Source organism: Ovis canadensis, chromosome 8, assembly GCF_042477335.2.
Source record: "Ovis canadensis isolate MfBH-ARS-UI-01 breed Bighorn chromosome 8, ARS-UI_OviCan_v2, whole genome shotgun sequence".
Classification (NCBI taxonomy): Eukaryota; Metazoa; Chordata; class Mammalia; order Artiodactyla; family Bovidae; genus Ovis; species Ovis canadensis.
Window position 1 is genome coordinate 37,475,161 of NC_091252.1, and position 27,961 is coordinate 37,503,121.

The window sequence follows — 27,961 nt, forward strand, 5'->3', positions numbered from 1 at the left end:
TCTTCAGGAAATTATACAGGAATTTTCCTCATTATATAGAAATCTTTAGCTGAGAACAATTTCTGGAGAGTCAGCTATGATCTGCCAGTAGCTAGCACTCGGTGGAGTGGGGAGCTAAGGGGGAAATGAAATCCAAATTTAGCACCAAAGTATCCACTGGCAATCTTTCCAGCATCTTAATCACTTTCCCCACTTCTTTCCCTATGCAGGCCTTCACCTAAATGGAGATTCTTACTATTTCTGGAGCAAGCAATTCACCTTGATCTGTTTGAAAAAAGATCTGCTTAGAATACTACATTCTCTTGTTATTTAGTATATCCCCACAGCTATTAGCTCAAAGATGACCTCTTTCACTGAATCTTTCCTACCCGTCCCCACCCCCAGGTAAGGGGCTTTTGCAGTACATGTCACTCTCAGATCGCTATTTATATGTCTACTTTCTCCACCAGAATGAGATCCCAGGAGGGCGAGCGATTATGTCTTGTGTGTGTGCCTGCTAAGTTGCTTCAGTCATGTCTGACTCTGTGCAACCCTATAGACTGCCAGGCTCCGTTGTCCATAGGATTCTCCAGGCAAGAATACTGGAGGGGGTTGCTGTCCCTCCTCCGGGGGATCTTTCCCCACCCAGGGATCAAACCCTCATCTCTTAAGTCTACCTGCATTGGCAGATGGGTTCTTTACCACTAGTGCCATCTGGGAAGCCCGATTACGTCTTACTTATTTTTATATACTCAGCATCTAGCACTATGTACTGAATTTTAATTCATATCCAGGATTTGTAGCTGACGAAACATTCATGCAGTTTTACCTAGTTAGTATAATGAACACATTTCCTTTAGCATTTTAATGTAATTGCATTGACAGTATGAGCAGATTAATCAGGACCCTAATTTTTGACATCTAGCTTGTTTCTACAAATGACTTTGTATATGGCTATCTATCTACATATTTTCTCAAGTTAAAAATGCACTGCCACATTATCCTCCCTAAGAACTATTTCCAGGCTATCATCACTGAATTGGTATCTTTTTCCATAAAAACTTCACAAGCATTTATGTTCAATCGCTCGGTTGTGTCCGACTCTTTGCGACCCCATGGACTGCAGCTCGAGGCTTCCCGGAGCTTGCTCAAACTCATGTCGAGTCAGTGATGCCTTCCAACCATCTCATCCTGTCATCCCCTTCTCCTCCCACCTTCAATCTTTCCCAGCATCAGGGTCTTTTCAAATGAGTCGGTTCTTCCCATTAGATGGCCAAAGTACTGGAGTTTCAGCTTTAGCATCAGTCCTTCCAATGAATATTCAGGGCTGATTTCCTTTAGGCTTGATTGGTTGGACCTCCTTGCAGCCCAAGGGACTCTCAAGTCTTCTCCAACACCCCAGTTCAAAAACATCAATTCTTCGCCGCTCAGCATTCTTTATAGCCCAACTCTCACATCCGTAGATGACTGCTGGAAAAACCATAGCTTTGACTAGATGGACCTTTGTTGGCAAAGTACTGTCTCTGCTTTTTAACGTGCTGTCTAGTTTGGTCATAGCTTTTCTTCCAAGGAGCAAGTGTCTTTTAATTTCATGGCTGCATTAGGTTCCTTATTTCTCCTTATTTTCCAGGCTTCTAATCCCTGCAAAATAATGAGGGCTAAGTTGGGGAAACTGAGTAGGAGAGCCCATGAGCATGTGTGGAGCACCAGGGTGAAGGACATCACAGGGTTAATGAAGGCAGCTAACTATCCTAGAGTTCACTTCAACCTCCCTTACTACATTTTTCTGGAATAAAATCTTTATTAGTATAGTTGATGTACAGTATTATGTAATTATAGGTGTACAATGTAGTGATTCACAATTTTTAAAGGTTATACTCCTTTATAGTTATAAAATACTAGCTATATTCTTTGTACCATATATCCTTATAGCTTATTTTACACCTAATAGTTTGTACCTATTAATTCCCTACACTGAAACTAATTCTTATTTTTGTAAATAAAGGAGGTGAAATAACTGAATTCCCAAGTTTTGAGTAGGTATTCAAAGGGAGACTTATTTAGAGAAGGTTTAGCTGAGGGATTGCTTAGTGATTAAGAAAATGAGCCAGAGTTTTGAATCTGGACTCACCATTTCTACTTGTGCAACCTTGGGCAAGATACTTTGACAGTTTTGAGAACCTGTTTCAGTCATAAGGTTCCATTAACTAGACCCTCCCCAAGGACAGGAATAGTATGTTAACAGAATAAAGGAGACAAACCATATGGTCATTTTCAGTGGATGCAAAAAGTTGGGGAGGGGTGTCTGCCAAAATACAATACCCGTTTGTGAGAAAAACAGAGCAAAGTATAAACAGAAGTATTATGTATAAAAGGTATCCATCTAGGCACCTACATAAAACCAACAGCATTCTTGATGGACTACTCTTTTCTTCTTAAAATTGGGATGCACAAGCCTTAATGGTACAAAACCCACCTACCAACGCAGGAGACCTGAGTTTGATTCCTGGGTTGGGAAGATCCCCTGGAAAAGGACTTGGCAACCCACTCCAGTATTCTTGCCTGGAGAATCCCATGGCAGAGGATGCTGGTGGACTGAGTCCATGGGGTCACAAAGGGGTGGACACAACTGAGCAACTTAGCATGCACACACAAAGGCTGAGGCGAGGAAAACTCCTAGGGAGCAAAATGCAAGGATGCATTTACTCCCAGATGCCCACTTACACCACCCTGATCTGACAGTACTCCTTGAATTTCACTCCCTAGGTGTCTTCCCAACCTTACAATAGTCACAAGCTGCTCTTACCATTTATACTCAACATGTATTAGAGGTCCTAACAGGTAAACAGGTAAGAAAATAATTTTTCAAAACCAGTGAGCAACACAGAGAACAGACTTATGGACATGGGAAAAGGGGAAGAGAGGGTGAGATGTATGGAAAGAACATGGAAACTTACATTACCATATGTAAAATAGATAGCCAACAGGAATTTGCTGTATGGCTCAGGAAACGCAAACAGGGGCTCTGTATCCACCTAGAGGGGTGGGATGGGGAGGGAAATGGGAGGAAGCTTCAAAAGGGAGGGGATATATGTATACCTATGGCTGATTCATGCTGAGGTTTGACAGAAAACAGCAAAATTCTGTAAAGCAATTATTCTTCAATAAAAAATAATTTAATAATTTTAAATTTTAATTTTTATTAGCAAGGTCTCATGACACAAGAGAAAAAAATTTTAATTGTTATCTGTGAGCAAGTTATCAATTGGAAAAAAAACCAATTCCATTGATAGGTTTTTATCAAAAAATCTTAAAAGTTATGACAATCAAAATCACACGAAACATTATACCAAACATTGCTGAGAAAAAGATGACAGATGGATTCAACTCAATCCTAATCCATTATAGTGCCCGTCAGGACTTTAAAAGAAATCAACAGACTTACTTTAATATTGGCACATAAATACAGAATTCATGAAAGTCAAAGGCTCCAAAGTAACTCAGTGGAAAAAGCACAAATGGTGCTGGATTTACCATATGGATAAAAACAAACCTACCTTGATTCACAGAAAAAAACTGAGGTGGATAATAAGATGTAAAAGCCAAAAATTATAAAGCTTTTACAAGAAAACAATGTCACCAACCCAATGTGGAGGAAGACAAAATTTATTATAAAAGATCCACTTAATAAGGTGGTAAATTATGACTGCTGAAATTTAAGAACTACTCCAGACACTACTAGAAAAACGAAGACAGACTAGGAGAAAATATTTACAAAATACACCAAAAAATTGTATCCAAAATATATAGTTCCATATCTCATTAATGAAAACAGCTAATTTTTAAATATACAAAACTTATTTTCATTCTAAGAATACAGTAATGGCTAACTGAACACATGAGAGTGCACACTCATTAGAGAAATGTAGATTAACACAAGATACTACTACACACTCAGAAGCCACAATGCTCGTATGAGGAAATGTTCATAGCAGCTTTATTAATACTTTCTCACAACTGAGAACCAACAAAATGTTCATTTAACAGAACAGCTAAACAAATTGTGGTACATTCATACAGTGGAATACTACTCAGCAATAAGAAATACATGGTTCACTCTCTCAAAACTGTATACTTATGAAAGCATTAAGTGATTCAATTTTGTATCAGAGCTGGGATGGGGGAGAAGGAAACCCTACTCTTTAGTGAAAAAATCTGGACAGTAAACTACCTAGAGTAATACTTCATTGCTTAGGTAGTGGTATAAGGGAAATTTCTTTGGTCCTGATGTGGCTGTGGGCCAAGAGTATACATTCTTAAAAACTGTAAAGATTTGTATATTATCAGTTTTGTAAATCTGACCTAATGAGGTGTAACAGATAGTTCAGTGTACCAGAGCAGAATCGAGGACTCTGAAGCTAGGGTGTGATGGTTCAAGGAGATATACATCCAATTTAGATGTTTAATTATAAATTTCAACCTATCTGGGGGGCTTCTAACTCACGTGTGTTGTCAGTTGCTCAGTTGTGTCTGACTCTTTGCGACCCCATGGACTGAAGCCCGCCCAGCTCCTCTGTCCATAGGACCCTCAAAGTGAAAAAGACTGGAGTAGGCTGCCATGTCCTACTCAAACAGGATATGGGACATCTCTTGACACTGCCAATAGTTTTCTTCCAATCTGAGTTACATCACAAACCTCTATGACTCTGCCTCAATTTCATCCTAGGTTTCACTCAGGAAAATGCTGGATTACAAGTAGTTTGAAGATGGTTCAGTTTGGGGATAAGAATTGACACTCCTCGTGTTATAAAGGACTAACAAAGTGAATTCTAAGGAGCAAATGGAAGTGGGAAGAAACTAGGGAAGGAAAACAAACTGATGGGGATCAACAGTGGGCATGCCTGCAGTGAACTCCTTTAGTCTCTAAAGGTAGAAATGGGTAGACAGGAATTCAAAGGACTAATACTTCTTCCATTGTAACAGAAAGGGCAGATGAAGACATCAAGTTTGAAGGTGGGTAGCGGGGAAGTGGTGTTACCTGGCTAAGACAATCAAAGTCTTTCCTGTTTCATGGTGTGTCACATTTACCATATTCAGATTATGTCCCTGAATCTCATCAGTTAACACCAAGTGTTTGCCAAACTCAAGTTACCTGTTCCTATAAAACAATCTGGCACTGTAAGACTGCACACACCTTTAACATCTTGCTTTTCTAAGATCACTCTTTTTAGAGCTGGGTTCTGTGGCACTCGGGAATCTTGGTTCACTGACTAGAGAGCTAACCTGTGCCCCCTGCACTGGGAGTGCAGAGTCTTAACCAACAGACTGCCAGGGAGGTCCTTCTAAGATCAACCCTTTTTAACTCAGATTTTGGACAATATTCTGGTAAGCTTATTTTAAGAAAGATCTGAATATAATAAAGATTCCAGTTTTTAGCTTATTGTATATGAGACTGAAGAACTGAAATTTGCCAAATGCTGAGATATGTATCTGCATAGCACAACGATCAAAAGCTTTTAACTATGTTCTAGTTGCAAGAACTGTGAATTAAACTCTGCTCCCCATCCCACCATGAAGTACCTATTCCATAATAAATGCTGGAATATTCCATCTTCGAACTTTTCTAGTTCCAAACTCTAGCATTCTTATTCTACTTACACTTTTCCTACTCTGATGACCTGGGATACAGCCCAGATGATTTCCTTTCAGCTTCAGTTATGATGCTACTATCAACAACAAATCGTTTAAAACTGTTCTCCCAGAACTTAAAGATCTTATCTTTATAACATCTCCCATAACCTTAAAAAAATCATTAAATATTAATTCCTTCAATTAATTATAAAAATTTTTATATAGAGTCTAGTATTTGGTCATGTATACTATTTAAAAAAATACATTGACAGAAAACTTTCTGAATGTCACTAGACAATGAATTAAGCAAACCTTTATTGAAGCTTAAATTGTGGGTACAGAAATACATTTCAAGTGATTTAAGTCCAACACCATGAAGAGAGAAATTATGGCACCAAAATTTTCCCTCCTCTACCATACATACTAGGATTAATTTAGATTACTAGTCAATCTATTTTTCATTTTTCTAGGCTTTGTTCCATACAAAATTTGTGCAGGTCTTCAACATGAAATAGAAATCTTTTAAATCTATTAGGGGGAGGAAAATCAGACCTCGAGCCAATAAATGTCATCAAATCTACTGGGACACTGTTCAAGAACAAAATCCACTTTGAGCATTGGTCCTCATAATAGCACCAAAACATTAGGTACTGTGCGTAATTACAGAAAATCAGAATGATCCATTGATTGAAAGCTTCTTCAATGAAGCTTTGAATCAACAATGTGCTTAAAATAAAAGTCAAGTGTTCCAACCACTTGATTTCAAACCAAGCAGACTTTATGTTCAGAAACACTGAAAAAAATGCGTTTCCTTCATAAATACAGAAGGAACAAAAGCATCACTGCATCAATCCAGAATCAAAAATTGTTTGAGGACAAGAAGAAATACAAAATTGAGTCAACTTTGCTCTTTTATCAACTGCTTAAATGTCCATGTTAGCAAATACAGCTAAAAGATGCCAACGCTTTTATGCCTGTATTTTTAGGTCATTTCCCACCAATGATTTAGGAATTTTGTGTGTAACGTTTCGTGGATAGCATTCTGCTGCACTGAGTATGTCTGAATAACCTTAACAGTTCTCATTCATCACCTGATCCTATTCCATGGTGAAAGGACAAACAAGCAAGAGGAACCAAGTCGGAACACTTTTACATGTATCATAAAGTCACAGATCTTTTAAGTCACAAGATGGAAAAGACATTCAATCTGCTTTGAACCAAAGTTCATGGCATATCAACAGAAATTAGTGAAAATGGCTACAAAAGTAAGTTAAGGTGAATCATCTGGCCTGACTTGATTTGTTGAAACCAATACCTTTATCTTCAATCTCCTCGTTAATAAATTGTGATAAAAATTCTTTTGTACTACTTAGCAAGTTAATAACGACATGGTACTTATGAGAAGCTCATTTCATTTAATGGGGGACACCAAATGGCACAGTTTCCATACAGTTCTGCCAATATTCCCTAGTACCAATCTACGCCTTCTTTGCTAATCAACAATAGTTTATTCCAAAAGAGCTCATGGCAATGAAAAATGTCAAACTCCATTGACCTTAAAAGAAAATTAAGCCTAGGGTCTACCCCCGCCTTCCCCCTCTGGGGTATAGATTAGTATAAAACCCACAGTGTAACAGTGTATTGCTTTATTGAGGGGGTGTGGTTGGGAGGGGAGACACCATGGTAACGGAAGGAATCAAAGTGATACAAGCACAGGAAGCAGTGTTAAAAGTATAAATACACAGAATGGACAGTTTCCTTAGAGGACTTGACTCCTGGAAGAAAAACTTTAATTGCTGTTGCAAAAACATCTGTATGAAGTAGAAATCGGTTTCAATAACATTAGTAGAGAATATATTCTAGAAAGTGGAGGTAACTGGATGTAAAATCCTGGCAGCAATTAATAGAACAGTCCCAGATGGCTAGGCTGAGGCCAACACCTAATGAGGACGAAAGCCTTGTCTGTGGGGAATTTTGGATGACACCTGGAGAAATATTACACTGTGTGTAAACCAAATTGAATTGTTTTCACAAGTGTTGTAAAGTTTCATATAGTAAAAGGTTTTTTCTACATGCACTTCAATTTCACAGCAAGAGTGGCATAGGATACCTAAACACAGAAGAGAGCATTCATGCAAGATATCTAATTCCTTGATATAATAATGCATACAATTCAAAATGATTACACTATCATTACATCTAGGGCTTTCTGCAACTACAAGGTGGTGGTTATGGAAAGCATGGCCCTTGGTATCAATATCTAAAAAGCAGCCACCACCTTCTATGTGTGTTCTCTTTTTGCGTTTTTTCTTCATGTTTCTTAATCAACTCTGCTGTTGTTGCTGCTTCTTAGCAAAACTGGTAAAAACAAAATTGTAATCATTGAACAAAGCACTCTGGCAATCAAGACGTTTAAAACCTTCAATCTTCTGGGGCGAGGAAAGCACTGTGCGACATTTAGAACTCTGGGGAAAAAAATGAAATTAACCATTAGCATTTCCAATCTACAGTAATATTTTCAAACAAAGCAGCCATGCAGTAAGTATTTAAGACTGCTATTTTAGTCAGACTGTGGCACTGGGGGCTTCCCTGGTGGCTCAGAGTGATAAAGAATCTGCCTGCCAGTGCAGGAGACACAGGTTTGATCCCTGATCCAGGAAGATCCCACATGCTACCGAGCCAAGTAAGCCCATGTGCCACAACTGGGCCCTTGTGCCCTAGAGCTGGTGATCCACAAAAAGAGAAGCCACCATTAATGGGAAGCCCACGCCTGCAACGAAGAGTAGCCCCTGCTCCCTACAACTAGAGAAAAGCCTGTGTAGTGACGAAAACCCGGCACAACCAGAAATAAATGAATAAAATTAAAAAACCAAAACAACAAAACCAACACCATGGAACTGAAATATTTTAGCTGACTTCCTAGGGGCTGGATGCAGGGGGACACTTTATGTCTTCTGGCACCACCATCCTCAAGGTCTGTCAACAGGGAAAACAGATAGGATAAGAGGAGCCCATGAACTGGGCTAGATATAAAACAAGGACCAGAAGTCTGATGACAGGCATAAGGCTTCTCATCTACCGAACACCTCAATTAGTAGTATCTCTGGCTGATTATATGGCATCTCAGAATACATTTTATGACATGCCTCACTGTCCTTATTTTCTGTCAGATTTTATTGCCAATGAAAAAAATGTATTACCTGATTTACAAACAGGGTGGTCACAAATTTTCCTGGCTTGAAGACTTCCACAACTTTCCTGATCAGGTCATCATAGGAGGTCTGACTTAAGTTTGTTTCAAAGCTAACATAAGAAAATTCTGGTTCTGGAGTGATGTGAATAGTCCAGTAAGTTCCCTTAAGAGAAATAGCTTTGTGTTAATAATGGAAAGGGCACACTTAAAGGTTTAAATTATTAAGCAAGATATTCTTACTTACATCCGATTTCATCCCATTCATTGAATACCCACAAGGATTGAACATTGTGGCATCAATGACAGAACCTGGTATCAGGTCACGAATTCCACTCTCCTGGGAAAGAAAGCCAGAGACTGATTTAAAAGCAAATCTGGAAAAGAAACAGAGAATGAGCCAAAATATTTAGCTGCCAAGCAGGGTACAGAACCATTATTGAAAATGCTTACACGAGTGACATCCTTTGCAGTAACACCATCTTTCATGTAGAACTGGTCCATAACTGCTGGGTCAAGCTCACTCATCAGAATTTCCAGGGTTTGATCCGGCTGATTGATTACCCTACTCTCTGGGAAATCCAAAGTATACAAGTACCTATATAAAAGTACAAAATAGTTTCTAAAAATGACAACCGCAAGTTTAAAAAGAAATCTTATATAAAACAAAACCTCCATCAGATTGGGTTCAACATACCAACAGTCAGAATTCATGCGTCCCATACAATATGCTGCTCCATCTGTTGAGGCAGGAGAACATAAAATAAATTTAACAGATCCATCTGACAGCAAGTAGGCAGGCTCCCCCTCCCCCTCTAAGAAAACACTTTATTGGCCGTCATTTAGAGATGCTCTTCAGCTAATAAGCCAGTCTGAATGGTGCTGAGGAAACTACGGTTTACTCTCCCCTAAGACTCCATCAGGAGATGGAGTTTGGTCGCCTATTTACCTACTCTCTCCAGGAAATGAAGTTATGCAGTTTGTCCTCCTTTCCATGGTGTTTCAAAGCCTCATTCAACAGAGTAAGTTAACAGCTGGTTGAAATTTAAAATAAATTATATGCGGCACCCTGATATAGCCTAGTATAGAAGATGAGATAAGAACAGGTAGGATGGAAATCTTTTAAAGATTTTCTTTTTTAAAATCACCCTTGTGAATGACTCTGCTCCAAGTTACTAAAATCATCTTAGGTTTTTAGCCTCTTCTAGGATATAAGGGGGGTAAGATTAGGTAACCTTTACTTCCCTGTCCTTGAAGCGCAAAAAGGAAGGTCTATAAATAAAAGCTTATATAAATGGATAGAAGTAAATCTGGACAATTTAGTTGAAGTGACACTACTAACTCACTTCAGTTGACCATTCTTAAGTCAGCTCAACTCCTGTACAGCATGGTAGACAAGTTTCTTAACATGGACCAGTATCTTAGCATGGGTTTATGAAGTCATGGGGCATTTTTCTGGATGAAGGGATCACAGCCTTCATACCCACTGAAACAGAAATGACAGCAACTGGCTAGAAGATGAGTTCTCCATCTGGCAGGTGATCAGTTACTTGATTTTTTTTCCCCCATCATTTCAACAGTTACACAATAATACTCAAAAATTTGTAATCAGCTAAACTGATACATTTAACTTAACTATATAAAGTGCTATGTTTGATACACAGGCATACACACACAACACACATATCTAACATCCAGAAGCAGGACTCAATTCTACTTAAACTTACTTGGGAAAATTGCATTAAGGAACTCTATTTCTTCCTGGAAATTCCGGTGTGGGTACCCTTGGTGAGAAGGCTTCATGAAATTCTTACGAGAATAAAAGAAGCTCTAAAAAGACAGACAGGTAACTTCACACACAGAATTCTATCACCTTTTCTAAACCAATATACTATTTTCTACATATACATATCAAAGCCAGAACTATCTCCACAAATATTCTTTCCCAATGACACTTAACATAGACTGTCGTTCTTCATGTGTGCGAATGTTCAGTCGTGCCCAACTCTTTGCGGCCCCGTGGACTATAGCGCGCTTTGCTGGCCGACAAAGAAAAATGAAGGCCGCCGTGTCAAAGAGCAAGGTTTCATACCAATACCCATGAGTCAGTGTTATATAGAGACACAGAGTCCTAACCACTGGACCACCAGGGGATTCCCTAGAGCAGGAGTGTCTGAGCTTTAAAACAGGCATGTAATAAAGATTTTGTGGGAGAATATGTATTGTATATATTTAGTTTCAAAAGAGTGATCCAAAAATTAACATATTGCTCAATTTAGATCATCTTACAGGGATTAACAAAAACAGTTTTAGGTCCCAATGACAGCTGTCCTTTGCCCTAGGACAAATTGAATAAATTATTTACTAGTATTTACAAATAAGTTAAATATTAAAATTCAACATCTTATCACAACAATTAAAACCCAAGTATAAAGTCTGATAGCATTCAAGAATTAACTGACTATTGCTCTTTAATACAATCAGTTCTTTATTATGAAGTCTAGATGATTTTTCTTGCTTTCCCATCTTTTCTTATTTTCTCCACCATTCATAGTAATAATGTTAAAGAATTAACTACTGAAAGTATCTGGTTTTCTTTTCTTTCATTTTGAGTTTTATCCCAATTCCTTCTCTGGTTCCTCCACATTTTCCACTGTCCAAGAGTAACAGGCATTCTTTCTCTCCATGGTGTGAGTGTCCTTAGTCATTACAATTGAACAAGTATACAAACTTATTTACCAGGCACATCACCGAACTCTAACGTTTATACCCGACCAAAAGGATAAATGTTTTTTTGACTACTTACTTGAATTGAGTCAAACCCACTGTAATCCCTAGCAAGTTTCAACAGGGGAACCAGTGCTTTCAGCAAGAGGGTGGTACCACATGTCTTCAAAATGAAACGTCTCTTGGAGACAAACATGCTACTCTCACTGCAGTTTAAAAGAAAGTCACAATATTATAACAATGCTTATGTACTACTGAGATGCTTAACCTATTATTATTGGACTATCATTTAAAGTGTAAATTTTTGGCTCAATTTTAAACATTAAGTTCTCAAGGAAGCAAATAATTCTTCCTCTTCTATTACATGAAAGATCCCACGGAAACATAAACTAGGTATAAAGCATATTAGCTCATTACACAAACCCTCTTTTACAGGTCAATTTTCCTCCACTCCTAACCTAACCCAGGACTTATTAAATTCATTCTTTACCTCGTCTTGAACTGCCTGCTCTCACGTGTATGTCTGTAACCATCTCATTACTTTTCACTGGATAACAAGTTCCATGAGGAAAGGAATGTTTGCTTTTACTATTATATCCCTAGGGCCTGGCACCTAATAGGCATTTGATAAACAACTGTGTATGTCAAATATAGACTTAGTAAAAGCAGGCACCATGTTCAATACAATAGCCTCAAAGCCCAACATTCTATCTCTGTACCTAAAAAAGAACTGCATGGCTTTCCTCTCTTAAATAACAGCAATCCTATTTCTATGGTAAAGCTAATTTTCACTCTGCTTCAAGCTTTGATAGAGAAGCACAAACTAAAAATAAAAGAAGTGAGGGCAAGGGAACAATGCCATTCAATCCTCTTTTGCAGAAACTTCCTGCTAACCTCCAGGGTAATAAAGATGACAGCCACCTTGAAGAGCTATTAGGTAAGACTTCAAACATCTTATTGCCTAGGGACACCTGAAGTAAACATTTTATTTTACACCATATTTTTTTAAAAAAGGTAAAAACTATTATAGAACCAGTATACAGACGAACAATGAACTCTTCCATATGAAGTATGATTCACACTGAAATCGGTTAACCAATACTATTTCAGAGGGCTTACCTGAGTACATAAGCTTCCTGCTTGTCAGTTTTTGTCACACTTATGATTGAACATTGCACATCCTTCAAAAGTATGTCCCACTCGGATCTATTATTTAACCAAAAAGAGGATGATTAATTTATGACAGAACTTGCCTACTCTCATAAAAATTACAAAAGTCTCACCATGATTTAAAATCATGCTTTGTATTTTTTGTCTCATTCTTGCTCCACCTTCTCTTATGAATGTTACGTTAATGAAGTGACTTTTGGAAGCAAGTGAAGTTGGACGCTTGTTGCCAGGAAGGTCCACCTTGTGATTAGAAGGTTGGAACCTCTTATCCAGCCCCTGACCTATGGATGGGGAGAGGGGCTGGAGATTAAGTTCAATCACTATGCTGCATGCCTGCTAAGCCATCCAACTCTTTGCAACCCCATGGACTGTAGCCTCCAGGATCCTCTGTCCACTGAATTCTCCAGGCAAGAATACTGGAGTGGACTGCTGTGCCCTCCTCCAGGGGATTTTCCTTCTTTTATGAATACCAACATTTAATTTTGTTTCAAAATAATCTATATTGACATATACACCAAGTAAGATTGGATGCATTTTGCTACAGCATGTTAAGAAGCAAACCAAAATCCAGGAAGTTATACTCCGTATTTGCAATTTATTATGAAAAAGACAAATGAGACCCAAATAAGACGTTTCTCCAAAGACATACAGGTGGCCAACAAGCACATGCCCAGCGTCACTCATTAAGAGGAATGCAAATCACAACTACAGTGAAGCATCACATCTCACCCATCAGAAGGGCCATCATTTGCTGGAGGGACGTGAAGAAAAAGGAACTAACTCTTCCTGCACCGTTGGTGGAAATATAAAGCAATACAGCCACTATGGAGAACAGTATGGAGGTTCTCTAAAAAACTAAAAATAGAACTACCATATGAACCATGAACTTCCAGATGTTCCAGCTGGATTTAGGAAGTGCAGAGGAACAGAGATCAAATTGCCAACATCCACTGGATCATGGAAAAAGCAAGAGAGTTCCAGAAAAACATCTACTTCTGCTTTATTGACTACACCAAAGACTTTGATTGTGTGCATCACAACAAACTGTGGAAAACTCTGAAAGAGCTGGGAATACCAGACCACTTAACCTGCCTCCTGAGGAATCTGTATACAGGTCAAGAAGCAACAGTTGGAACTGGACATGGAACAACAGACTGGTTACAAATTGGGAAAGGAGTACATCAAGGCTGCATTTTGTCACCCTGCTTATTTAACCTATATGCAGAGTACATCATGAAAGATGCCAGGCTGGATGATGTACAAGCTGGAATCAAGATTGCCAGGAGAAATATCAATAACCTCAGATATGCAGATGACATCACCCTTACGGCAGAAAGTGAAGAAGAACTAAAGAGCCTCTTGAAGAAAATGAAAGAGGACAGTGAAAAAGTTGGCTTAAAACTCAACATTCAGAAAACTAAGATCATGGCATCTGGTCCCATCACTTCATGGCAAATCAATGGGGAAACAATGGGAACAGTGAAAGACTATTTTGAGGGGCTCCAATATCACTGCAGATGGTGACTGCGGTCACGAAATTAAAAGACACTTGCTCCTTGGAAGAAAAGTTATCACCAACCTAGACAGCATATTAAAAAGCAGAGACATGACTTTGCCAACAAAGGTCTATCTTTGGTTTTTCCAGTAGTCATGTATGGATGTGAGAGTTGGACTATAAAGAAAGCTGAGCTCTGAAGAATTGATACTTTTGAACTGTGGTGTTGGAGAAGACTGTTGTAAGTCCCTTGGACTGCAAGGAGATCAAACCAGTCCATCCTAAAGGAAATCAGTCCTGAATATTCATTGGAAGGACTGATGCTGAAGCTCCAATACTTTGGCCACCTGATGTAAAGAACTGACTCATTTGAAAAGACCCTGATGCTGGGAAAGACTGAGGGCAGGAGAAGAAAGGGATGACAGAGGGGTGAGATGGTTGGATGGCATCACCGACACAATGGACATGAGTTTGAGTATCTCTGGGAGTTAGTGATGGTCAGGGAGGCCTGGTGTGCTGCATTCCATAGGGTAGCAAAGAGTTGCTACCGACTGAGCAACTGAACTGAACTGATGAACCAGTAGTCTCACTCCCGGGCGCATATGTGTGTGTATATATATATATATATATATATATATACACACATACATATATATCTGGAGAAAAATATAGCTCCAAAGAATATATGCACCCCAGTGTTCACTGCAGCACGGTTTACAATAGCCGAGACATGGAAACAACCTAAATGTTCACTGACAGAGGAATGGAAAAAGATGTGGTACAGGTACGCAATGGAATTACTCAGCCATGAAAAAGAACGTAATAATGCCATTTGTATCAACATCCATGGACCTAGAATTGTCAAGTAAGTCAGCCAGAGAAGAAATATCTAATGACATGCCTCATATGTGCAATCTAAAAAGAAATGGTACAGATGAACTTATTTACAAAACAAACAGATTGGCAGATTTAGAGGAAGACTTTATGGTTACTAGGCGGTAAGAATAGGGAAAAGGGATAGTTAGGGTGTTTGGGATCAGCATGTACACACTACTGTATTTAAAACATATAACCAACAAGGTCCTGCTGTGTAGCACAGGGAACTCTGCTCAGTGTTATGTGGCAACCTGGATGGGAGAGAAATTCAATGGATACATGTATATGTATGGCTGACTTCCTCTGCTGTCTACCTGCAACTATTACAACATTATTAATCAACTATACCTCAATATAAAATATAAAGTTTAAAGAAAGAAAAAAAAATAAATTGCTACATGATCCTTTTACTTTTTTAAAATGTCACCTTAATAGTTCAGGATGAGTTATTAAAAATATTCATTTAACAGAATTATTCTGTTAAAGCACCAGATATAAACATATATTCCACAAGAAGTATTATCTTATTTTTATCTACATAAGTGAAGCTTACTCATTTCACTGCTAATATCTTACCTGTTTATAGAACCTACCCATAAACTTAAACATAGATTATTTTTTCAAATATTTTTCCTATAACATACTTTTCTGTCAATCTGACACAAAATGCTAAAATTTTTGACCAGGATTTGTTCATTTTCAGTGTCCATCTGAAATTTTTTCTCAACATTGTTCAAACTGGGCCATTCCTACTGATCTATCTTCAAGTTCACTCACTCTTTGTCATTTCTACTCTATAAGCCCATCCAGTAAACTTTTTATTCCAGTAGTTATTTTTTAGTTCCATCTTCTGCTTCTCTGCTAAGATTTGTGTTATTACTTCTTATAGCACGGTTATGGTAACTGCTTTTAAATCCTGACCTGCACCACCTTGAGGTTGAAGTCTACTGGACTGTCTCCCTTTGAGGCAATTTCCTCATTGCTTGTGATTGCATCCTAGACATCACATTATATGATTTTAAATCTTCACACCCTATGGAGCATGCTGATTAAAAAAAAAAAAACTATGTTAGCAGACAGTTGAAATGGTTAAGTTCAGTCTTCTTGTTCTCTTCCAACTTCTACGTGTTAGGTTACTGTCTCCATAATCTCCATGACAGCTCCTAGCGCAACAGTGGGGGCGGGGTGTGTGTGTGTGTGTGTGTGTGTGAAGATGGCCTGCTTCTTGGCCCTCTGGCTAGAAAGCCCAGGCTTTAGTTTCACGGCTCTGCAGCAGTCTACTATAGGACTGCCTGAGCTACAGCAGGAAGGAACAGGAAAAAAAAAAGGCAAAGCAATACAAAAACAACAAAGGAAAATCCCCACTCTCTGTAACCCAAAGGGGCCCCCTCCCATTCCTTGTCCACATTCCAGAAAGAGACCTCTCTAAGAGCTCAGTTTGTGTGCAATTCCAGGTTTCTGGCAGCTTTTGAGACCACCCCAGGAGATACCAAGAGAAAAAAGAAACAATCTCATGGACATTTCAGTGATGTTTTGAGTTTTGGCTTCCTTCTCCAATTCACCTAACATTTACTTTCCAGAGTGCTCAGCTGCTGCATGCATTCTGTCCAGAGTTTCTAGATGCATTTAGTGAGAGTACAGTGTGCTTACTCCACCTTGATGGAAACAGGAATCCTCCTGCACTCATTCGATCACTGTTAATAAATTGTGCAACCATACTCTTCCTCACCTAAAAGAAACCCTTAAGTAGTCAGTAGTTTTCAAAGTCATGGTATGAAAGGAACTGCTTTAAAACATTTTAAGCCAAACACAATTGAATAGTCTATCAACCAAGTGATTATAAAAACAATTTAGAGAACTGATGGCTCAAAAATACAGGGCAGGAAAAATGTGAGATTTAGAATTGAAGAAGTCAATACAATGCTATCCATGAGCATAAAGAGGAGAGAGAAAACAGTTGGGAATTTCAGCAAATTATTAAAGTCACATTTTGGTAGAAAAATAAGCCCCTTATTTTTTCCTTAAATAAAGCTTTTTTGGATCCTAGCCACACCCAGATCATGATAAATATCTCCAATACTATGCTCTTTACAAATGATAGTACATGGACTGAATGATCTTAGTCACTCTGCCAGAAAAGGAGAAAATAAACGGCACGCCATCTTTTATTTATCTTTAATCAGTCAGTTGATTTTTGGTTCTGCGGAATCTTGGTTGCTGCACGTGGCTCCTCCTGCTGCAGAGCGTGGGCTCCAGGTGCCCGGCGTGCACGCTCTGAACACAGGCTTCAGTAGTTGTGGCTCAGGCGCTTCTCTGCTATGAGGCATGTGGACCAAACCCGTGTCCCCTCCATTGGCAGGCAGATTCTTATCCACTGTACCACCAGGTAAGTCCCATATTTTATATTAACAGTTTTTAGTCTGTGGTTTAATAAAAATAGAACAAATTGAAGTGTTTACATGGGAAAAGATACAATTACGATAAGAGACTTCTATGTCATCTGACTGAATAGAACTAGGAATGGCTAACTGGCTACTTTTTTTTTCCCTATGTGAACCATTTTTAAAGCCTTTATTACAGTGTTGCTTCTGGTTTATGTTTTGGTTTTTTGGCCCCAAGGTATATGGGATCTTAGCCCCCTGAACAGGGAATCAAACCAGCACCCCCTGCATTGGAAGGCCAAGTCCCAGCTACTGGACTACCAGGGACATCCCCTACCCTTTTGGGGGCCGGGGGCGGGGAGGTGGCAAGCAGGACAGATTGTGGATTGGGAAAAGACAGTCTCTCGGGCAACTGGTGTTGGGAAAACTGGATCTGCACACAGAAGAATGAAACGGAATCCTTACCTTACACTGCATAACTCAAAATGGATTTAAACACCTCAATTAAGACACAAAACTATGAAACGCTTAGAAGAAAACATGGGGGAAAACTTTATGAGACTGGATTTGGCAAAGCTTTCTTGGATGTTACACAAAAAGCACAGGCAACAAAAGCAAAAATAGGCAAATAGAACTGCATCAAACCTAACGTTTGTGTATCAGAGGAAAGCACTCAACAGAGTGAGAAGTCAAGGTATAGAACTGGAAAAGCACCTGCAAACCTTACATCTTATAAGAGGTTAGTATCCAGAATAAATAAGGAACTCCAACAAGAAAAACAAATACCCTAATTTAACAGTGAGCAAAAGGTCTTAAATAGACAATTCCCCTCCCCCCAAAAGATAAACAAAAGGCCAGTAAGCACATAAAAAGATGCTCAATGCCACTAATCATAAGACAATGCGAATCACAATCACGATACCATCTCGGGCTCACTAGGATGTCAGATACTGAAAAGGAAAAATGAAAGAACAAGTGTTGGCAAATGAAGAGAAATTTTAACACTTGTGCACTACTGGTGAATGGATGGATGAAGCACAAGCTGGAATCCAGAAATATCAAGAACCTCAATATGCAGATGACAGAAAGTGAAGAACAACTAAAGAGCCTCTTAATGAAAGTCAAAGAGGAGAGTGAAAAAGTTGGCTTAAAACTCAACATTCAGAAAACTAAGATCATGGCATCTGGATCCATCACTTTGTGGCACATCAATGGGGAAACAATGGAAACAGTGAAAGACTATTTTGGGGGCTCCAAAATCACTTCAGATGGTGACTGCAGCCATGAAATTAAAAGACGCTTGCTTCCTGGAAGAAAAGTTATGACCAACCTAGACAACATATTAAAAAGCAGAGACATGACTTTGCCAACAAAGGTCTGTCTAGTCAAAGAATATGGTTTTTCCAGTAGTCATGTATGGATGTAAGAGTTGGACTATAATTGATGCTTTTGAACTGTGGTGTTGGAGAAGACTGTTGTAAGTCCCTTGGACTGCAAGGAGATCAAACCAGTCCATCCTAAAGGAAATCAGTCCTGAATATTCATTGGAAGGACTGATGCTGAAGCTCCAATACTTTGGCCACCTGATGCGAAGAACTGACTCATTTGAAAAGACCCTGATGCTGGGAAAGATTGAAGGCAGGAGGAGAAGGGGATAACAGAGGATGAGATGGTTGAATGGCATCACCAACTCAATGGACATGAGTATGAGCAAACTCTGGGAGTTGGCGATGAACAGGGGGACCTGGCATACTGCAGTCCATGGGGTCGTAAAGAGTCAGACACAACTGAGTGAACAGAACTACTGGTGAAAATGTAAAATGGTACAGCCGTTATGGAAAAATTATGAACATTCCTCAAAAAAATGTAAAAACAGAACTACCACATGATCCAACAATTCTACTTCTGGGTGTGTGTGTGTGTGTGTGTAATTCAAGACAGGATCTGGAAGAGACATTTGCACATCCATGTTCATTGTTACAACTGTCAAGAGTAGGAAGCAACCCAAATGTCCATCAATGGATTAATGGATAAAGACAATGTGGTGTATGCAAAAAATGGCTTATGTGGCCTTAAAGGAAAGTTTATCACATGCTTCAATGTGAATGAACCTAAGAATTTCATGCTAAGTGAATCACACCAGTCAGAAAAGGATGAATACCACCACAAAAGGATGTAGGTTTCCACTTATATATGGCACTCATCTCATACATTCATATGAAGTATCCAAAGTAGCCAAATCATAAGGAAAGGTGACTGATAAAGGCTAGAGGGAGAGAGGAGGGGAAATTAACCTCTAATGGGTAGTTTCAGTTTTGCAAAATGAGAAGTTCTGCAGGTCTCTTGCACAACACTGTGAATATATTTAATACTGAATGTTCACTTAAAACGGTTAAACTTAATGTTAGACTTTTACTTTTTAATAATTATTTATTTTTGGCTGTGCTGGGTCTTCACTGCTGTGTACAGGCTTTCTTTAGTTGTGGTAAGCAGGGGGCTTCTCACTGTGGTGACGTGTCTTGTTGCGGGGCACAGGCTCTACGGTGAGTGGGCTTCAGTAGTTGCGGTACATGGGCTCAGCTGCCCTGTGGCATGCGGGATCTTCCCAGGCCAGGGATTGAACCGGTGTCCTTTGCATTGCAAGGCGAATTCTTAAACACTGGACCAACAGGGAAGCCAATGTTAGACTTTTAAAAGAAGTAAATTATAGAGGGAACAGAATGCTGCTGGCAGATGCAAAAAACCCCTTAGAACAGTTTCGCTTTTATCCCTTGGATTCTACCCTCAGATATAGTGGGTCAGAAACTGTGCAGATGGTGCCTGGAAACCTGCATTTATTTAAAAGGCCTCCATGTGATTAGGTTCCTCTAACAGATTTCCTCCTTTAAGCAAAAATCTCTGCTTTCAGGGTTATCAAGTAATTTACCCCGAAAGTTACCCAACTGAACTATTTGAACTTTCCTGAAGTGTGACCTTAGTCAACAGCCTGACTCATCTGTTTCAGACACTCTACTCACTACCTTGCATTCAGACCTCAACACCACAGCCAAGGTGGTAGCAGTCTAAGAGCAGTCTGAGTCAAACCCATCCTAAAACATGAGATTACTCTTCAGCGAAGTCTAGGCTGACCAGAATTTAATTCAGATATCCAGAGAAATAAGCTTTCATCTTCTGTTCAAAGCAATCAACCCAGAATGTACTGTTAATTATAATCAGAGTAACTTAAGTTCTCCACCTCAAACTTTCACCGAAAAATTAAATTAGCATCATTACTGCTACATTGATTTATTACTTTCAATGTGTACCTCTCAAAAACAGGTGGTTTAAAGATAGCAGTTCAAGTTTTTTGAAACTGCTGTGAGGAATGTACTGAGAGGCTTAATTCAATAGGAAGCCCCTCTACTCCAAAATATTTACCCTAAAAGGTTTTTTGGCAAGGGGTTGTAAATTCCTCCAGTGTAAATTACTGATACTGCAATATGGTGCAATGATGTAGTCAAGTAAGGCATGAGTTCTGGGAAAATTAATGCTGAGGTGTAATTTACTATTTTTGCAACTGCTACCAGTCCTTTGCTAAAGATTTTATCATATAAAATTTGAGTGAAGGAAAGAAATAGCAGAAAATGCCAGTAGTCCTAAATGTCTTCTCCAATATTAACATTACAGATTCTAGTTTTCATATTTTGACATAGCTAACTCTGCTGTTGCTGCTAAGTTGCTTCAGTCGTGTCCGACTCTGTGCGACCCCGTAGACAGTAGCCCACCAGGCTCCGCAGTCCCTGGGATTCTCCAGGCAAGAATACTGGAGTGGGTTGCCATTTCCTTCTCCAATGCATGAAAGTGAAAAGTCAGAGTGAAGTCGATCTAGCCTTCCGCAATTAATAAACATTTACTCTTTACTTCCATTCATTACAATTTCCCATGTGAACCCATTTCCTTACTAACAGTCCAGGTCTGTGATGAATTCTAAAGCAAGAAGGAAAGTCAATTTGAGAGCCCTGAAAGATCAAACTATCATTCCTCACCAATATTTCTTATTTTCTAACAGACTTCCTCCCCATAGCTGCCATTTCTTTTAAAAAGGTTTTTGTCTGGTCCAGCATTTTAGTCCAGCAACTCTTAAATTATAGAAACAGACATAAAGGTCTATTTCTATTCAACATCATTTGAAATCCAAAAATTCTAGTAGAGAAACCCGCAGGTTAAACCTAATACACTACTCCCTCTTTTTATATATCAACCTTAATTACTTCATGAAGCAGTCAATTTTAGAGAACATCACCTGTCTTATTCATTTGGATATCTGGACTATTGCTTTTCTGCAACATATTGTTAATCAGTATTATTTAATCCAAGCCATGCTAGAAAAGATAAACAAAAGATTCTCAGTATTATGTACTTCACTCAGATTACACTGAAGGGAAATTCTACTAAATGGCCTACAGGACAGTGGGAAATGTTAACAGAAAGTGGGTTCCAGCTTGGAGTAAAAGCTTGGAAAGATGGACCAATTTTGCTTCAAGTGCATTCTATTCCTTCATACCATATTAAAAAAATCAATCCAGATGGGCTGCAGATCTAACTATGAAAAGTAAAACAAAGTTTACAGGGAAAAAAGAACATCTTCATTACCTCCGGATGAGCAAAGATCATTTTAAACAAGGACAGAAAAACCTCGAACCATTAGTGAAAACACTGAGAAATGGGACATTAAAATTATGAACTATTTTCTAAACTGTCATTAATAAAACAAAAAAGGAAACCAGAGGATAGAAAATGTTTATAATGTACATACTGGAGAGATAATTCATCTAGAATATATTAAAGAACTCCTGCAAACTAAAAAATCATCCCTAAAGAAAAAGAAGTAGACTTGAACAAGCATTTCACAAAAGACAGCCAAATGGTGGGTAAAGATATAAAAGAATGTTCAACTCCATTAGTCTGAAGGGAAATACACAGACCACTATACACCCACAAAACAGCTAAAATTAAAAAGACAACACAAGTGTTAAATGAAGATATTGAGCAACGGCAGCCTTATGCTGAATATATGCACCCTGTGCTATGCTTAGTCTCAATCCTATCTGACTCTCTGGACCCCGTGGACTGTAGCCCGCCAGGCTCTGTCCATGGGGATTCTCTAGGCAGGAATACTCGAGTGGGCTGCCATCCCTCCTCCAGGGGATCTTCCCAACCCAGGGGTCAAACTCAGGTCTCCGCATTGCAGGCAGATTATTTTCCGTCTGAGCCACCAGGGAAGTCCAAGAATATTGGGACCGGCAGCATATCCCTCCTCCAGGGGAACTTCCCAACCCAGGAGCTTTACCAACCAGAGAAGCACTGTACGCACCCTCTGACTTAGCAGTTCCATTCCTAGGTGTGTGTGTACCTAACAGGAGAGCATACATGTTGTTTACAAAAAGACATTTACCCTAGTGTTCATAGCAATGTATTTGTGTTAGTAAACTGGAAAATATTGATGTAAATAGTAGATTTGATAAATTGTGGTATATGAACACAAAAATACTATACAACATTGAGAACGAACTAAAAAAAACCCCAAACATAATGCTGACCAAAGGAGGCATATAATGCGTAACAAATGATTCCATGTTATTAAAAAAACTAGGGAAAACCATGGTGTGTTATAACTCAGGATAGTGGTGTTCCCTTAGGTGGACAGCGAAATAGGTTATAATTGGAAGGAGGCACAGGGGGAGTGGTGGCTAGTTACATTACTTAGATATGAAGGCTGGTTACATGATGGGATCAGTTTGTCAAAATCTGAGATGTACTTATGACTTTCGTAACTTTTATGACTGTGGCCTGCCAGGCTCCTCTGTCCATGGGGAGTCTCTATGCTAGAACACTGAAGTGGGCTGTCATTCCCTCCTCCAAGGGATCTTCCCGTCCCAGAAATTGAACCCTGGTCTCCCGAATCCCAGGTGGATTACCATCTGAGCTTTGGCAGATTAGCATCACCCCTAGAAGTTCCGTCATGCCTCTCTGTAATCCACCGTTCTCCCTTAACTCTCCTCCTTTGCCTATCATGTATGTATTTTCTGAGTACGTATTTTCTGGTTTTATAGACATGAAATCTTACAGTATAGGACTTCTCATGGGGCTTGTTATTGTTTGTTCTCCAGCACAATTATTTGTTGCGTGTGTCAATAACAGTTCATCGCTCTTTTTTTTAACTAGGAAAATCCCATGGGCAGAGGAGCCTGGTAGGCTGCAGTCCATGGGGTCCCTAAGAGTTGGGTACACTGCACGACTTCACTTTCACTTTTCACTTTCATGCATTGGAGAAGGCAACGGCAACCCACTCCAGTACTCTTGCCTGGAGAAGCCCAGGGATGGAGGAGCCTGGTAGGCTGCAGTCCATGGGGTCGCGAAGTCGGACAAGACTGAATGACTTCACTTTTACTTTTCACTTTCATGCTTTGGAGAAGGAAATGGCAACCCACTCCAGTGTTCTTGCCTGGAGAATCCCAGGGATGGGGGAGCCTGGTGGGCTGCCGTCTATCGGGGTCACACAGAGTCGGACACGACTGAAGCGACTTAGCAGCAGCAGCAGCAGCAGCAGCAGTATTCTATAGGATGAATAGAGACTTTTTTTCAGTTCTGGAGCTATTGCAAAATAAAGCTCCTAAGAACGTATTCATGTAAAAGTCTTTGTATGGAGATATTTCCTGTTCACTTGGGCAAACACATGAGTGGACTAGACTGGCTAGATCATATGAGAGATGTATTAACTTAGGGCTTCCCAGGGGGCTCCAGTGGTAAAGAACCTGCCTGCCAATGCAGGTGACATAAGAGATGCGGGTTCAACTTCTGGGTTGGGAAGATCCCCTGGAGTAGGAAATGGCAATCCACTCCAATATTCTTGCCTGGAGAATCCCATCGACAGAGGAGCTTGGCAGGCTATAGTCATACGGTCACAAAGAGTCGGACACAACTGAAGCAATTTAGCAGGCACAGTAACTTACTAAGAAACTGCCAAACCATTTTCCCAAGTGGATACACTGTTGTCCATTCCCATCTTCAGTTCATGAAAATCCTGATTCCTTCACAGCTCTAGTCAGAGTCTGGTATCAAAATTATATAAACCCCAAAAGGAACTATGATATGTGTTCCCTCTCTATTAACTAATTAGAATGTAATACTAAAAAAGTAATGTATGAAAAAGGTTGGAATTACTTCTTCCTTGAGTGTTAGAACACTCCAGTATAACCATCTGGGCCTAGATTTTTCTTTATGGGTGATTAAGTTAATTCATGCAGTGGTTATAGGACTATTAGGATTTCTATTTCTTCTTGCATCGATATGAAAAGGTACTTTCCTAGGAATTTTCCTGTAATATCCTGGCTTTTAAATGTCTTTAGCATTGGTAGTGACACCCTCTTAGGACATCTTAACTCCTTCCACGCCCTTAGGTTTTATGTTTTATAAACAGCATAGTTATTTTATTTCAGTCTGTGAATGTCTTTTGACTGACTGTCTTCTATTTGCATTTTAGTGTAATTACAGAGGTTGGAGATGTGAGGCAAGTAAAAAGAAGGATTTTCTGGCTTCCTAACATTTATATCGTTAAATAAAAACAAAGCTACTAAAGATTATTCCGTGGAAGAATTAAGGTTTAACTTCATTAAGCAATCTAAAGCTCACCATCTCTTCAACTTGAATAAAAATACATCAAATTGCTAGGGCACCATGTAATTTTAAATTGCCTATTAGACTATAATCTGAAATACTGTCTCCTCCAGCCTGGTTTGCTTAAAAACAAGAAGAGAAAAAGATTCTGTCCTTAAGGTAAAGAATCGAAGATGAAGATTTTAATAATTACAGAGTGGTTACTATGTCTCAGACACTTTTAAGTACTGTATATGTATTAACCCAGTTAACCCTCACAATTACCCCACGAAGAGGTACCATTATTTTCTCCACTTTGGAGAGGCAAAAATATCAAACAGCTAGCTATTAGATGATGTTTGAACTCAAATCTAGACATGCCATAGGCAATGCACTAACCATTTCATTATGCATTACTCTTCTAGATGACTGATAACTCTATGGGATTTAATGAATTCCAAGTATCTACAAAACTTATGACAATCACAGATTCAACAAAACCAACATTCTTCTTTGCCATCACTTTAAGATCCACGCTGAAGCAGTAAAACAATTTCAGTTGATGAAAGTACAAAAGTCCTTCTTAAACATTTAAAAGAAAGCAAGCTGCCTATTTATAAGCCTTTATCCTTCTCCTTCATTCGGAGAACTAATTCTTAACCAAAAAAGCCTAAGCTTAAATTCAGGCGTTTTTGCCCAAGAACTCGGGGAGGAAACACTCCCTTCCCCTTATCAAGAACGCGTGCTTACTAATAAAGCTTCAGCTCATTTAACGAGCTGGAGCAGAAAATTTTGTTATTCATTTTATGACTTGTTCTTGCACATTAGTTCTTCCTGACAGTATTTCCTAGATAATCCTATTACAATCGTGTTACCAAAGGCATCACCAACACGAGGGAGCTTTTCCATCTGTGAAATGGAGGAAATGCTAAGCTTCCCCATATTTATAAGTAACTGCTTGCTAGAGTAGGGGCCATGTTATGACCTCTTAAGTGTCGCACAAAGCTTGAAAAATGAAACCGGTCACATTTTAGCTAACACGAGGTTTTCCTACGGGAGATTCCTTCAAGTGAGACCGCCTTAAAAGTCCCAGCAGCACGTGTCCGCCTAGATTCCCTTCTCCAGTTGCTTTTTGTCAGGAAAAGCGGCGAGTGCAGCCAACATTCCTGAAACGCCCATTGGCCCACACCCCGGGGCAGGCTCCGGGTCCGGCCCAGCAGCTCTTTGGTCGCTGCGTTTCAATGAAGCGGCCGCGCCGGCTCCTCCGCCTCAAGGCACACTAGCGGCACTTATGCACCCAGGAGCCTAGACGAGAGACGTCTAGTGGTCCGAGAGCCCGGGAGGGGAAGCTGGGCCCGCCACCATCGGGGTCGCCCGCGTCCTCATCTACGCTGGGATCGTGACTACAAGCCCTCTCCTTTTCTGCGCGATCGCCCAGCTCTCTCGCATGACTGCCCGGGGTGGGAGGCTGGAGCCCCAGATTCCTTTGCAGGATTAGGAATTAAAGGTATTATGTCCGAGCTCCGACCCGCCTCTAGCCCGTAAACGCAGGCTAGCCTCATTCCACTCTGGACTCCGCCGACTCGGTAACAGGTTACACAGCCCAAGGTCAAGAGACTCGGGCGCCAGCCTCGGTGGGCTCTCCGGCCGTCTTCCCGGGAAGCCCCGAAAGGGCTCTGGTGCAGAGCACATAAGGGCGGCGGTGCGGCCCAGCCACTGCGGCACAGCTGCTCCCGCCCAATCCCAGCCGCCCGGGCGCCACATGCTGCCAGCGCCGACCGCGGGCGGGAGGCCTGTTAGTCAGCCCCTCAGCCCTGGCCGGGCCGCCCCCCCCCCCCCCCCCGCCACACACCCCTTCCCGCCGCACGCGAGAGGACGAATCGCGCTCCCGATCCGCTCCGCTCCCTCCCTCCTCCACTCCCGAGGCGGACACGCCCGAATTAGCGCCTGACTAAGCCCGCCGAGCCACACCTGCCGGGAGGGAACCCGCGCGGCCCCCACCTCCGGACACCCCACCCGGGGTCCCCGACCACCAAATCCGGCCGACGGGGAGTAAAAGTCTGGAGATGAGGGCCGCTAAACCACCAGGAACGGCGCTGCCCGCCGCCCCGCACGCCGCGCCGGGGACGTTACCTGAGCACGCGGCTGCGCCGGCCTCCTCCCCTCCCCCCGGGCAGCGCCCGGCCCGGCAACGGTGGCGGGAGAAGCTGGATCGGGCCCCGCGTGGACCTTTGGCTGCTCACCCCCAGCGCCGGGGCCCTTTCCACGACTGCGAAAACGACCTGCCGCACGCGGACCTGCCCCCACCTGAAGACTACGGGAACCCAACCCACGGCCTCAGGCTGGTGCCTCCCAGGCGGCGACAGTCCCCCAGATTCGACTGTGGGCAAGAGCCCCGAGCACCCACCTTGGGATGGTGCGAAGATCCCCAGATCCTTGGTTTGCGTCGGGTTGCTGCCTGGAGAACCAAACCTCCAGCAGTTTCTCGGTCCCTTCGAAAAAATGTGCAGCTTCCATCACCGTGAGACTAGCGAACAACCAACAACCACAGAAAATCAACTAAATTAAATCTCTTCTCCCGCCGCCGCCGCCGCCGCTGCGGATTGTTCCAGCTGTGTTACTAAAGTTCAGGTTCCTTTTTTTTTTTTTTTTGCTATAATTTTATATTAACTTTTTTTAAAAAAAGGATTAATAAAATTTTCCCGGCTTTGTGTGTGTGGGTGAGCGAAAGTTGAACGTGAGTCTGTTGGAAATAGAGGCAGATACAGCTCAGTCTCTTGTAGTCCGCTGTTTCCCCGTTAGAGAGAGTAGAGCGAGCGCTAGCTAATGTCGCCGGCCATACTGTGGGAGCGAGGGCACTGCGTGAGCAGAGAATTT

General features: G+C 40.7%; 1 protein-coding gene and 1 long non-coding RNA gene across 3 annotated transcripts in view; one reads left to right on the forward strand and one right to left on the reverse strand.

The window, feature by feature from the left end:
• Positions 1-27,961, forward strand: part of LOC138444748 (uncharacterized) — a 92,046-nt gene that overhangs the window by 38,467 nt on the left and 25,618 nt on the right. The gene's annotated exons all lie outside the window — the stretch shown is intronic.
• On the reverse strand, positions 5,909-27,948 carry AMD1 (adenosylmethionine decarboxylase 1). 2 transcript variants are annotated; one of them, XM_069598128.2, is made up of 9 exons: positions 27,492-27,948; positions 12,647-12,733; positions 11,607-11,733; positions 10,528-10,630; positions 9,498-9,540; positions 9,254-9,398; positions 9,048-9,140; positions 8,811-8,966; positions 5,909-8,075 (listed from the first exon to the last, which is right to left on the reverse strand). In XM_069598128.2, the coding sequence occupies exons 1-9, from the start codon at positions 27,599-27,601 to the stop codon at positions 7,935-7,937; spliced, it is 1,005 nt and encodes a 334-aa protein (XP_069454229.1). In that variant the 5' UTR covers positions 27,602-27,948; the 3' UTR covers positions 5,909-7,934. The 2 variants fall into 2 exon arrangements, with proteins under 2 accessions (XP_069454229.1, XP_069454230.1); XM_069598129.2 differs by lacking the exon at positions 27,492-27,948 and adding an exon at positions 19,866-20,108.

Excerpts from the sequence above, each read along its gene's own strand:
- AMD1 (XM_069598128.2), bottom strand. The coding sequence starts at position 27,601 with ATGGAAGCTGCACATTTTTTCGAAGGGACCGAGAAACTGCTGGAGGTT. Across the intron at positions 10,631-11,606 it reads GTGGGTTTGACTCAATTCAA|AGCTTCTTTTATTCTCGTAA; the intron begins GTAAGTAGTCAA and ends CTGTCTTTTTAG. Across the intron at positions 8,076-8,810 it reads CCACCCTGTTTGTAAATCAG|AGTTCTAAATGTCGCACAGT; the intron begins GTAATACATTTT and ends TTTTTTCCCCAG.